The sequence below is a fragment of the Marmota flaviventris genome, chromosome X, assembly GCF_047511675.1.
Source record: "Marmota flaviventris isolate mMarFla1 chromosome X, mMarFla1.hap1, whole genome shotgun sequence".
NCBI classification, from domain to species: domain Eukaryota; kingdom Metazoa; phylum Chordata; class Mammalia; order Rodentia; family Sciuridae; genus Marmota; species Marmota flaviventris.
In genome coordinates, this window is record NC_092518.1 from 84,462,193 (window position 1) to 84,476,393 (window position 14,201).

The window sequence follows — 14,201 nt, forward strand, 5'->3', positions numbered from 1 at the left end:
GGCCTTGAGAGTATTAAAATTTACTTGTTAATTTGGGAGATCATCACTTTCTAGATTTCAGGTGACATCTCCTTCCTGTGGTGAGTGTGTGCTCCAGAAGAGAGAACTCCACCTAGGATGTGAAAAGATATTCTTGTCATCTTCCTCCACATTAGGGAGGGCAAGAGGAAGAAGAGAAAAATAAAAACAGAACCCTTTGAAAATAAGAAGCTATGGCTATATTCAAAAGGTAAAGTGGACCACTGTTAGAATAAAAATTGTTTCAAAATACAAATTCTTAAAAATTGGCTATAATTAGTGTTAGGTGTGTGGGAGATGCCCTGCTGAAGTTAAATTTCTGTCTCCAAGAACATCACGGAATCCATTACCTCTCCCCCTCCTCCCCAAACAGTGCCAAATTCAAAAGTTTTCTCAATTAATCCCCACAGGACACAGTGTCCACTGGCTGTTCCTGAGTCAAATTGCCATTCAGCACCTGCCACGTGACCTATGCTACCCTTCTTAAGCCGAAGCTTGCAAGCTCATACTCTCTGCCCTCCTCCTCTCCTCTCTTTGCTCTCTGCCTCTCCTTTGCTTCCCCTTCTGGCAGCCCCCCAATAAAATATCTTAGTTGAATCTCTGACTCAGGTGAGTCACTCACCTTTCAATTAGCACCATCAGTTAATTTTTTTTTCAAATTTGAATGTACTGATAGGAAGCAAAGTCTGCACATTGATCTGCTCTTACTTATCAAGCTAATTTTTTTCATCATAGATGGACACAATACTTTTATTTATTTACTTATTTTATATGGTGCTGAGGATCAAAACCAGTGCCCTCACACCTGCTAGGCAAGTGCTCTACCACTGAGCTACAATCCCAGGCCTCAAAATAATTTTTTTGTGCCTGTTAGGCTTTATTACATAGGGAAAACTAAGTATTAAAGAATTAGGGTTTGTAAAACTTTGGTTAAACAAACAACTGATGTTTTAATTCCCTACACTATAGATTCCAGATTTTTCTTTGAAGATTAAACTTTGTTAATATAAGAGCATCAGTTCATTTGTAAATGCTGTTACTGGCTTCTTTGTATATTACATATATTCATATCTTCCAAGTAAAGTGTTAAGCTTAGGACAATATTTTACCAAGCTGGTGTTCTCTAAAGTTGTTTGTAGCAGTAATCTCTATCATACTTATATAGAAATAAAAAATTTAGGTGGGGATTTATTTATGATGCTATTTAATATTTATAATTAATAATTTATAATTATTTTATAATTCACTAAGGTGTGTATGTGTGGAATGGAAATATAAACTTTTATTTGGAAGGCAATAAGGAGATCCTAATTTGTTTAAAGGTTCACAATATGAAACATGCAAACATTCTGCAACTTTTCTTCCCCATAAAAAGAAAATTAAACAGTCTTAGTTTTTATTTGTTTCCTTTTAGATATAATGTATTTTGCTATTTGTCAATAGCTCCACCTTAACTAAGATAAGTCTCTGCCTCTCACCCTACTCCATGTTAGGGTGACTCCAAAGTAGGCTTAATTTTAAGACATAAGCTTATTTAAAGTTGTGTTTAAAGGATGGACTTTTTTTTTTTGGGGGGGGTGCAGGGATTGAACTCAGGGGCACTTGACCACTGAGCCACATCCCTAGCCCTAATTTGTATTTTATTCAGTGATAGTGTCTCATTGAGTTGCTTAGTGCCTTGCTTTTGCTGAGTCTGGCTTTGAACTCACAATCCTCCTTACTCAGCCTCCTGAGCCCCTGGGATTATAGGTGTATACCACCACACCCAGCAAGGATGGACTTTTGTTGTAAAGATTACTCTGATCTCAAAATAACTAAATGATATAATACAAAACTAAGTAAAGGTTTGGGAAAATATAAACAATATGAAACATTATAATAAAGTTTTTTTAAAATATAATAAATTTTGTTAGGTTTTCATCTGTGATTAATTTGATAAATTTGTGTGTCTTTGTGGAGGTAAAATAGATACCAAAGATATATTAATGTTATTATAGAAATTGTTACCTGGTTCAAAGCTATTATACAGGTAACAATTTCTGGATATACTTCTGGTCTTGCAATTTATTGTTTTGTATTTTCCTTACAGAACTTTATAACTTTTGCTTGTTAGTGTTTTTAAATATTATTCTTTCTAACAGGCCAACCTGAGTTAATTTTGAAATAAGCCATCACATATAGGACAGACAAAATATAAGGCTTACTTCCAGTACTAATACTGACCCCATTGAAATGGAAGGGATAAATAACTGTAAAGTTATAGACATTAAAGTTAAAACCCAGTACTTCCACTTTAACACTGGTAAAATTGTCCTGTTGGATGAATAAAACCAAAAGCAAGGAAATAAAAAAGACCAAGGAAAAATAGCCAGTATTTGGCTCTTGCCCTCTGAGGTTATCTAGGATTAGGGAACAATGGGACTTCCCTAAGGGCTTTGCAACTCTAGGTCACATGACCTCCTAATCAGGAAGATCAATGGGACCTTGGAGAACAGGAAGCTAATCACTGCACATTCTGCAAAGAGGAGGGTCATTAGAGAAAGAAATGTCCCTGATGCTGTCCAGGGAAGCCGTATATGGTCAACAAGACCCTGGACCCATCCAGCCAGTTGACACTTGAGAATGTTTCTCACACATTCTCAAGAGTGAGTCCCTGAGTAATATCAGCTGTTAGTAAAAACTGGAAAGAAACAAGTTAAATTTTGACAAACTTGGTCTAAAATACCTGGCCAGAGAATATTATCAAAGCACAATCCTTCATGGCCACTTTTAAAAAAATATATAATGGTTCTTTTAATGTTACTAGAGATGTATATTTGTGTCATTCCACCCAAAAGTAAAACTGGAAAGTATTTAAAAATGGTGGTATACAAAAGTGCCTAATGCTCAAAATTTGTCTGAGTCAATTTGAGATCTATCTGTGATTTTTTTTTGGTAAAATTTTTATAAACTTCTGCTCAAGCTTCCCTTCTAGAATTTGCAATTAATCACTTCCAGCCTGGCAACTTGATTTTAATCAAGACCTGGAGAAAAGACAATCTTCAACCAAGCTGGAAAGTACCTTACTAATACTCCTGATCACTGAGATGGCTATCTGAACTGCTAAAAAGTATAGAATTCATTACCAGGGATGCACATACACAGGCACACACAAATACACCCATATAGAAGCTTTTTATCCTTTTTCACTGCTCCTTCAACCAAAATAGGGACACAAAGTCTTGTAAGTCACTGAATTTGAGAGGCAATAAATTATTCATTTAAGTTTGCTACTCTAGCCCATTTAACAAGAGACACAAAATCTGTTTTGTGTGGGTAACAGAATAAGAGAAAACTCTGCAACAGGTCAATACCATCATGAGAAATGCTCTCTCTCTCTTGGGCCATATGAAGTTTTAATGAAAGACACAGATGCTGTTTAAAGCCTTTGGCAACCCCCTATGGTTTATTGGTTTAGATTCTTAGGATTTTGGAGTAAAGTCCCACTACTCTCTGAGGATAACTACTCTCCTTACAAATAGTTTTTGGCTTGCTATTGAGCCTTAGTAGACACTGTCTCTTGGAACACCAAGTTATAATGTATCTTGAGATGGCCATCTCAAACTGGATGTTGTCTAACCCACAAAGCCATAAGTTTTGTTGTGCCCTAACAGCACTCCATAATCAATTTGGATTTCAATATACAAGATGGGGCTGAGGTAGACCCTGAAGGCATAAGTAAGCCACATTATATCACTGTATCTTCTTGGTCTTTGTTACATTGAGTCAACCTTGTATTTTGGACATAAATCTCATTTGGTAGTGGTGTATAATTCCTTTCATATCTTGTAAAATTTAAATTGATAACATTCTGTTGAGGATTTTTATATTCATATGCATAGGTGTAGGGGTTCCATGTTTAGGATTGGGGTCCCTGATGACTTCATGGCTGTGGCATGCTTGGTGCCTGGGAAAGTTTCTGTACAAAGGCATAGGATGCCCAGTTGCTATGGTAATGCCCTAGATGCTAGAGTCTTATCATCTTTGATGTTAATCTTGGGCACACAACTCCTGGGAATAAAGGGACTTGCTTGCTTGATAACTACAATGTTTCACCAAGCCCCCATGCTCTTGGAGCTGCCTGCCTAACAGTAACTTCAGACAATGGACCTTCCTGAGAACTGCACAAATCTCCTAACACTGCATATGGTAACTGTGAAATGTAACTGAAGAATAAGCAACCTTACTGATACTCTAAACAACAATGTAGTTATGGTACTAATGACCTAATGTAACCTATTGGTATAAATAAACGTGGCTGCTTGGACAAAAATCCACTCTGGCACCTTCCCTGCTTCTGCACCTTGTCTGTCTTCTTTTTATTATTATACTTTACACATAGGAAATGATGATATGTGTTTTTGTGTGACACTTTGGTCTAGTTTTTTATCTGTTTAAGACTAGTCACATTGAATGATTAGTCACAATGAATGGTTAGAGTGTCACCTTTCTTTTTGGAAGACTTTGTGAAGAACTGTTATTGATTTCTTTTTAAATGATTGTTTCAATTTACCATAGATATCATCCATGTTTGACCTTTTATAGGAATTTGTTTTATCTAAGTGTTCTAAGATATTATTGTAGAATCTTTCATAGTATTACTTTTAAATCCCTTTTAATTCTTTAAGTGAATAGGAATAATTTCTCTTTCATTTCTGAATCTAATAATTTCATATTTCTTTCTATTTTATGTATCAAAAGTTAGCCAAAGTTTTGATATTTTTCATAAAACAAATGTTGTATTTTTAAAACTTTTCTCTCTTGTTTTGGTTCTAACTTTTATTATTTTCTTTCCTCTGTTGGATTCACATGATTTTGCCCTTCTTTTTCAAATATCATAGTGTGAACATTTAGGTGATTGATTTTGAGAAATTTTTATTTAAAAAATGAACATATTGCTATAAATTTCTTCCTAAACACTGCTTTAATGGTATACCATACTACTGGTATATAGTGTATTTATTTTTATTACTCCCCAAGTATTTTATAATTTCTATTTGATTATCTCCTGTACCATTTTGTTATTTAAATGATTTTAAATTTCCACATATTTGTATATTTTCACATTTATTTATTTTACTAATGTCTAAATTTCTTTTTATTGTGATCACAGAATATTCTTGCATGAATTTAATCCTTTCAAATTTATTGAAATTTATTTTATGTTCTCTCATATGGCTTATCAGGATACTATCCTATATGCACTTGAGTTGAATGTGTGATTCATTATTATTAAATGGAGTGTTGTATAAATATCTGTTAGCTCTATATGTTTTATCATATTATTTAAGGTTTCTGTTTCCTTGTCAATAATCTGCTTAGTTGTCCTATCCATTTTTTAATAGTTTCTTTCTTTCATGTCTTTATTTTATTTATTTATTATTTTCATGTGGTGCTGAGAATTGAACCCAGTGCCTCACACATACTAAGCAAGCAGCTCTACTGCTGAGCCAGAGCCCCAGCCCCTGTCCTATCCATTTTTAAAATGGAATTTCAAAGTCTCTACTGCTTATTATTGAATTGGCTAAATTTATCTTCACTTCTCTCATTTTGTTCTTTATGCATTTTGAATCAGGGGAGCATAAATGTCTATGACTGCTATATCTTCCTGATCATTGATTTTTTAATTATAAAATATCTCTCTGGTGAATTTTTAATCTTTTATTTTCAACTTTTTATATCTTGGATAAATAGTGTGTATCCACAGAAATGTATAAAATTTTATTTTTTAAATCTAGTTTAATAATCTGTTCCTTTAAATGGGATTATTTGTTTTATTCACATTTGATGTTTTTGTTGCTGTATTTGGAGTTTTGCTAAACTGTTATTTTAAAAATATGTCTTATTTCTTTTTTCCCCTCTCTTTCTCTTTCATTGTTTTATTTTTTATTTAATTTTTATAAGCAGTGAATTTTAATGTTTCTCCTTTTCAGCAGGCAAAATCATCTTTGAAGATACCCTAAGGCTGCTGGGCACTTCCATACAGAAGGATTTAGTCAAACCTTGTGCTGAATTAAGATACAGAAAGACAAGCAAAGTTGGGCTTCAAACTCCTCTGAATTATAGTGGGTCAGAAAGTAAACAAGAAAGTGGTTTGGGGGTGATAGAAAGAATGTGGGCATGAGTTGGTGACCAAAGGAGTAGGTGACTAAATTAGTTGGTTCGGGGTGAATGCTGGGGCACAGAGCAAAGCACAAGCCATCAGGCTGGGTAGGTGCTGGATAGGTGCTGCTGTGGTGGCCCCTGTCTGCAGAGTTCACCAGTCTGATGCTCTGGAACCACAGCACGATATCCCTCTGGCCTCCCTCCATAGAGTCACTAGAGTGGATGATGTTCCTCTTGATGAGGATTTTGAAGGTGCCTGGATGGTTCCATGAGAAAACTCAATGGAGTCAGTGTGTCCTATCATGGCCCTGGAGGCACAAACCACATTATACCCTTCCAAGACCTTACTGCTTATTTTTCAATTGAGTAAATAATTTCTAGTAGAGCATTTCCATTGCTTTAATAATTCCCTGCATTTTTGGCATTTTTCTTACCATTATGTGGTTAGCTATATCCATTTTAACTTATCAGAATCAATCCATTTTATATTTAAATTAATATTTTTATATGATAAAGTAGCAATACTCTTATAGAATTATATTCCCTCTACTCCATTTTTGTGTTATTATTAAAGTAAACCTATTACATATTCATAAGCACAGTAATACATTCTTATAAATATTACTATTTTGGTGCATTTTCACAAAACAGAAGAAAAGAAAGCAACAAATCAATTGATATTCCACAGCAAATTGTATACCTGCATCCTTGCTGTTACATTTCCAGGACTCTACCACGCGGCCTGCGCAATGGTTTCATTAATGAGGTTCTAGGCATAAAGTTAGTTAGAAGAGATCGAAATAAAACACACAGACACAGTTACCTTATTTCTATTGCCAGGTCCGAGACGGCTCCCCTCTCTGGCTCCGACCTCTAACCGCCCAGCAGGGCAGCAAGGATTACTCAGGGCTAGCAGGAGAGAGAGAGAGTGAACACGCCAGGGAGTAGCCTTTTATTGGGGAACAAGAAATTCAGGGGATAATTCCATCCAATGAAGGTTGAGGGGGGACTGCACTCCAAGGTCAGGGTCAGTGATTGGGCCCCCGGGGTCAGTGGTCAGTCACACCCCCACACGGACGGGTTCTCTCATCAGGAAAGGGCCGGGAAAATTCCGACACAGCCAGAAGCCTCAGACCCTTAACGGGAGTCGCCCAGTCACGTGTCAGGATGGCTTCCCACATATTCCCCCTTTCTATTCTTAAAAATGAGGCGGCGGTTCACTCTTTGGAGTTTCTGTATTCTTGTTCCGAAGACTCGCCATCCTATAATTATAACACAAAAGAGAATTAACAGCAAAGAGAATAATCCAATAATGTACCAGGCCGAGTGTTTAAGAATATTTCCAGGGTTGAATCCATTTAACTCCTTCAATATTTGGTTTGCCAGAGAAGAAGGATCTGAAAAATCAGCTCTATTAGTTTGAATGTCTTGGATATGGTGATGAAGTTCCAGAATATCCAAGCTATTATTACTATTTTGCCAAATACCTAATAAATGGTTTATAACCTTCTCCCAATCCCAGAGAGAAGCATTGTACTTGGCAGCTGTAACACAAACATACTTATAATTGGCATGGCATTTAAGCCTTTCCTTAAATTTTAAGGCTGAAAGTTCATTACCTATGTCTATAACAGTCGCCTCTAAGGCGTTTAATTTAGTCTCAATCCTTTCATCAATATTTACTTGATTACGCAGAGCCTTGGAAGTATTTTGAGCTAAATTATTAAGAAATTTGGCATGCTGAATATTTTGAGACAATGTCAGAGACGCAGAGACAGTTGAGGCAATAAAGGAGACTAGCGCCAAAACACCAACAATTATAACTCCAATAGCACGTTTTGGTCTTGCTAACTGGGCATGAATTTGCTGCAAGACTTGTAAACCAGTATCAGCATACCATGGCTCTGAAATATTAGCAGGTAATAAAACAAAAGAGGGCTGATGAAGTATCAGCACTCCTTTTCCTCCATTATACCTAGTAATACAATTGGTTAGGTTACATTTATTACAAGTAACAATATATCTGTCATCTATCCATTTAACTTTTACATTTCCAATAATTAAAACATAAGGAGATTGGACACAGGCTCGTAAGCCATAGCATGATCCCTCTTTACAGTTCTTGCCAACAAATTTTGGTAAAGGTTTGTCTGTAAAATGTGAGAATTCTGAGGCAGCAATTAAACGCCAAACATCTTTCTGAACACCTCCTTTACTATAAGTCAAAATATTACTAACAAATCCTGCAGGTGTCATAGCAGAATTTCTTCATAATTGTCTTTTATCAATTTTTGGAGACCAGTCTAAAATATACCCACTATCTTTAGACACCTTATGTTGTACAGGAAAGGTATTTACACAATCCATCCATCTAGGAAAGGTGCCAATCTCAATTGTAGAACTATTTGGACAGTGGGGCATCCGTGGAGGTTTTGCAGAAATGACTGGCTTGTTATGGGAAAGTCCCATCTTAATTACTGATCTAGTATAAGGTCTTAAGTCCCCATAAAAAGAATTATTTGTCAGTCTATGTCTACCAATCGCTGTCTTTTCTTCGAATGATACTTTTAGACAGCCGGCATGTTTATCATGTGACCAACACAAAGGTAATTGGGCACTGTAGCCAGAATAATTAAATCTAGTCACATGATTGGGAGTAATATGGGTATCTGTAAATCCTCCCATCATGAATGAGTCATTAGTAAATACTGGAATAGATTCTCCAGTCCACACAGCTGGGTGTACCAGGGGTGGATCTGGGAAATATGTCCAGTAAGTGTCTACTTGATCCCCCTTTACCTGACAGCCCAACAGGGCAATTACTGTTGCTACCATCATCACTGGGGTCCTGTTCTCTCCTAGGTGTCGAAGTATTCGGGAAGCCTGGGTTGTTAGCTTCTTCAAGTCTTCCCATGAAATCAGCTTTTCGGCTGGGTCAATCTGGTCTTTCTTCATCCTTTTCCGATATCTCCTCCTTCTGGATAGGGCCTCCTCCTGGTCAATCCTCAGTCGCTTGAATCTGGGTTCTATCTCTTCCATGTCTGATAGCACGTTCAGGTACCCAAATAGGACGAAATGCACCTTCTGGGAAAATACAAGCATGACCTCTACCCCACATTATCACTGGGTCTGGGCCCTTCCACTGACCAGTCTGTAAATCTTTCCACAAAATTCTGCCTAAAGGGCCTGTTACTGAGGGAGACATTTGTCTCTCAGCAGCAGTGTGACCTTCTGCGTCACAGTTTAAAAAATTTAAAACAAACAAGGCATGATTAAGGCTATTTTGGGGAGTCATAAACCTATTCCCCCCCTTTAATTTTTGTAATTGAAGCTTAATAGATAAATGAGCTCGTTCCACAATGGCTTGGCCTTGAGGGTTATAAGGAATTCCTGTTTTATGATTAATTTTAAACTCTTGGCAAGATTGTTGAAAAGAAGAGCTTACATAAGCTGGAGCATTATCTGTTTTAATCTGCATAGGGCACCCTAAAACAGAAAAAGCTGCTAGGCAATGAGAAATTACATGTTGAGTATTTTCCTTAGTACGTGCTGTGGCAAAAATAAATCTAGAATAAGTGTCCACTATGACATGTACATAACATTGCTTACCAAATTGAGGAATATGAGTTACATCCATTTGCCATATTTGATTTGGTTTTAATCCACGGGGATTTACCCCTGATGGCAGAGATGGAGTGTGAATAACACACTTAGGGCATTGGCTTACAATCTGACGAGCTTGTTCTCTAGTAATATTAAATTTTTTACGTAAGCTAGAAGCATTTTGATGATGTAAGGAATGGGAAGCTAGTGCACAGTCATATGAAGACATCTGTTGACAAAAAGCTACTAATTTATCAATCTTGTCATTACCAGAAACTAAGGGTCCTGGAAGATTAGTATGAGCCCGTATGTGCCCTATGAAACATGGGTACTTTCGCATTAGCACTGTCTTTTGTAAATTATGAAATAACTCAAATAACTCTTGTGATGAAGTATACCCAATAACTGAAGTTTCAATATTTTTAGTAACTCCGACTGCATATAAGCTGTCAGAATAAATATTAATAGGCTCATTTGAAAAGTAATTTAAGGCACAAATCAGAGCTTGAAGCTCTGCTCTTTGGGCAGAAGTATAAGAAGTTTGTATTACCTCTGTGTGAACACGACTATAAAAACCTGCTTTACCTGAGTTAGAACCATCCGTGAACACTGATAAAGCTTCATCTATAGGATGTGCACGTACAATCTTTGGAAAAATAAGTGACGTTAATGATGCAAATTGTATAATCTTATCACGAGGATAATGGCTATCTATCTGGCCAGGAAAATCAGCAAAAGCTATCTGCCATGAGCTAGAAGTTTGAAAAAGCCAATTAGTCTGTTGAATAGAAAATGGAATAATTATGATATCAGGCTCAGATCCAATTAATTGTAAAATCCTAGTTCTACCTTTAATTACTAATTGAGCTATAGAATCATGAAAAGGAATTAATGTCTTTTGAGGAGAGTGGGATAAATAAATCCACTCAATAACTCCTAATCTTTGCCATATGGCTCCTGTTGGGGTATGTTCAGTTGGAAATATTAATAAATACACTATTTCTTTAGGATCAACTCTAGTAAGCTGTGCATTTTTAATTGCATGTTCAACTCTCCTTAAAGCCATTCTAGCCTCTAAGGTTAGCTGACGTGGAGAGGTTGGAGAGGGATTTCCTTGTAATATCTGAAATAAGGGACTTAAATTAGAAGTAGTTAGTTTTAAAGATGGCTTCAGCCGATTAGTATCTCTTAAAAGCCTTGAAAATCATTAGGGGTTTGTACGGAAACTGTTCGTTTCGCTCCGGTAAAATTAAAGATGGCGGCCCCCATGGTCGGCGCGATGACGTCACATTGCGCGACCACCTACTTCCTCATTTTCGGCCCGGGGGCGGGCCGACCGGAAGTTTGTGTTCCGGCCAGGCGGAAATGATGACAAGAAGGCGGGCTCATCCGCGCCATCTTGATCCGCCGCATGGGGCTGAGCCTTGCAATATCTATTATCGCCAGTAGATGGAGCCCTGAACTTAAAATTGCGCATGCGACACTCCCGCGCAAAATGATTATTTCTCCCGCAAATGTAACATTTTCCGCGGGGTTTTTGTACTAAATCCTGTGGTTTCAAAGTTTTTTTTATTGCTGCAGCTAGGGCCACTGTTTGTAAATGAGTAGAGTCTATGTCAGAACATAAACGAATAAACTCAGAAACTGTCCCTTTTTTACGGTGCAGTCTAAGAATATCCTGACAGTATTTATTTGCGTTTTCGAATGCCAATTGCCTAACAATGAACTCACTCGCTCCCGAGTCCCCGATTGACCTGTTTGCAGCCTGGTACAACCGGGCTACGAAATCTGAGTAAGGTTCACTCGCACCTTGCCTGATTTTGGTAAGAACTAAATTGGACTGGTCCTTGGAGACAATCTGCCTCCAGGCACGTTTGGCACAATCAGTTATTTGATTGTACACTACAAAATCATAATTTAACTGTCTTTCTAGGTCAGTAAATTCACCTGTCCCTAGAAACATTTCTACTGGCGTTTCTATATCCTGTCTTTTGTTCTTTTCTGCCTTTTCAGTACAGAAATCAGTCCAGTAAGTCCTCCAAAGTAAGAAATCTCCCCCGCTCAGACAAGATCTGGCTAAAGAAATCCAATCGCTAGGAGGAAGGGGTTGTGAGCAAATATTTTCTATCAGGCTCTGTACAAAAGGCGAATTGGGACCATACGTCTCACATGCACTTTTTAGTTCCTTAATGGTTTTAAATGGGATTACAGCATGAACTCTAACTCTCTGATCTTGTTCATTAACTTGCTCAAAAACTGGAAAAAGTTGAAAACCGCTAGTATCCTCCCCATCTTCCTGTGCTTTCTTAATACCTCGCTGGAACGGGGTAAGAAAAGTCATTGTTAACCCAGCGTACCTGTTAAATTTTGTCCTTTTAGCAGGTACCGGCCGAATTCGAATAGCCTGGACAGGCGGTGTTAAACGCAGCCTGTTAAGATTCCTCTGTAAGTCCTGAATTTCCATGTCTGATTCTTCTCCCTCAGATTGCAAGTCATGGTCAGACTCTGTACTATCGTCATTTTGAATTTGGGTTTCTAAACCACGTGGTGGAGAAGAACTCTGAGCCCCTCTAGGAATCTCTTCCGGATTTTCCTCTGTAGGAAGATCCTCTACCTCTTCCTGAGGGCTTTCTAAGATCTCGGAGGTTTGTCCTCTATGATCTCCATCCCTAGAACCTCCCTGCGGGCTAGTATAGTCCTGCAAGTTTAAAGTCACATTCCTAACCTTGGGTTTGGCTTTTAGCGTTGTCTTTGTTTTTAAACGGCCTAAGGGAAAAGGAATTAACTTAGCCTCAGGCGAATTTTCCATTTGAATAGACTTAATAGCCCTTTGCAAGCCTTTTAACAGGTCTTCAGGGGGCCACGAACTTTGACCCATATATTCAAAAAGACAAATTTCTAGAGCTGTCCAAGTTTTCTGAATACTTTCTATGCCTCCAGGTAGTTCATTAGAAAAATAAACTTTTTGTAACTTTCTTCCTAATTTCTCCCAAGTAGATAAATTTGGAGACTCTTGTTCACAAAACCAAGGACAATATTCACCTACAATCTTTAAGAATTGTAATAACTGAGCTTTCTTTATCTGTTTTCCTTTCTGATTAATTATACTGTCTAAAATAGTCAGATACATTTCCTTATCCGTAGAAGTTGAATTTCCCATTTTAATTAATTTAACGTCTCTTTCCTTCAATAGCTCCAGGTACTTTTGTGACCCAAATTGTCACCTCTTCCTTTATCTTTATCTTTATCCTTATCTTTATAGCGCGCTCCCACTCAATCTAACTAATCTAGAATGCCCCCCTCGTGGGCGCCAATTCTACCACGCGGCCTGCGCAATGGTTTCATTAATGAGGTTCTAGGCATAAAGTTAGTTAGAAGAGATCGAAATAAAACACACAGACACAGTTACCTTATTTCTATTGCCAGGTCCGAGACGGCTCCCCTCTCTGGCTCCGACCTCTAACCGCCCAGCAGGGCAGCAAGGATTACTCAGGGCTAGCAGGAGAGAGAGAGAGTGAACACGCCAGGGAGTAGCCTTTTATTGGGGAACAAGAAATTCAGGGGATAATTCCATCCAATGAAGGTTGAGGGGGGACTGCACTCCAAGGTCAGGGTCAGTGATTGGGCCCCCGGGGTCAGTGGTCAGTCACACCCCCACACGGACGGGTTCTCTCATCAGGAAAGGGCCGGGAAAATTCCGACACAGCCAGAAGCCTCAGACCCTTAACGGGAGTCGCCCAGTCACGTGTCAGGATGGCTTCCCACACAGGACTTTCACTTTTGGGGGGCTATGGTAAAAAAGAGTGAGAAATGTGTGCATACCTCAAGAAGTTTTTTATCCTGTGTTCCAGTTGAATTGTAAATGGAAATTTCTACACCGTCTCTTCCTTAGAGTAAAACAAAGACTATGCTTTGTTCAAATTAGAAGAAATTTGCTACATAATATATGGAAAAAATAAATTAACATGAAAGGTATTATCCTTTAATTAAATAGAGCTTAGGTAAATCTTGTATTAATAGCAGGTGCTGCTATGTTTTTATTCATTTAGGGTTATAATTTTTTCTTAAGGAATCTGAGGATTACAGTTGACAAATAAGATAAGAAGCTATATTACTCATTTAAGAATGAACACTTTCACTGTGACCATTTAAGATCTAAGTTTTAGTAAGTACAGCAAGAAGATTGAGACAATTATATTTCTTTTTAACTTTTGAAATAATTTTTTTATACTTTATTTTGTAAAGAATTTTCTCCTTAGAATCAAACTATCCTGGCTATTTATGTAGCAATGCATAGTTTAATAAGCTTAGAATGGCATGTGTGAAAGAATATATTACCAACCCAATAGTATTTCAATAAAATTATCTTTTATTTTTTGTACCAGGGATTAAACACATGGGCACTTAAACATTGAGGCATGTCACAGAATTTTTAA

At 37.5% G+C, this 14,201-nt stretch overlaps 1 protein-coding gene across 3 annotated transcripts; it reads right to left on the bottom strand.

The window, feature by feature from the left end:
• Positions 1 to 6,906: 6,906 nt before the first annotated feature.
• LOC139703266 (uncharacterized) lies at positions 6,907 to 13,502 on the bottom strand. 3 transcript variants are annotated; one of them, XR_011705667.1, is made up of 3 exons: positions 12,123 to 13,168; positions 8,962 to 9,246; positions 6,915 to 7,424 (listed from the first exon to the last, which is right to left on the bottom strand). XR_011705667.1 is itself a non-coding variant. In XM_071606392.1 (2 exons), exons 1-2 carry the CDS (start codon positions 12,923 to 12,925, stop codon positions 7,361 to 7,363), a joined length of 867 nt encoding a protein of 288 aa, XP_071462493.1. In that variant the 5' UTR covers positions 12,926 to 13,168; the 3' UTR covers positions 6,907 to 7,360. The 3 variants fall into 3 exon arrangements, 1 of the variants encoding a protein (XP_071462493.1); XR_011705668.1 differs by lacking the exon at positions 12,123 to 13,168 and adding an exon at positions 13,175 to 13,502 and having other exon boundaries at positions 6,923 to 7,424; XM_071606392.1 differs by lacking the exon at positions 8,962 to 9,246 and having other exon boundaries at positions 6,907 to 7,424.
• Between the last annotated feature and the right edge of the window lie 699 nt (positions 13,503 to 14,201).

Coding starts and splice junctions, on each gene's coding strand:
- LOC139703266 (XM_071606392.1), bottom strand. CDS start 12,925: ATGGGAAATTCAACTTCTACGGATAAGGAAATGTATCTGACTATTTTA. Junction 7,425..12,122: donor AAAAGGACAAAATTTAACAG/GTACGCTGGGTT, acceptor TTATAATTATAG/GATGGCGAGTCTTCGGAACA.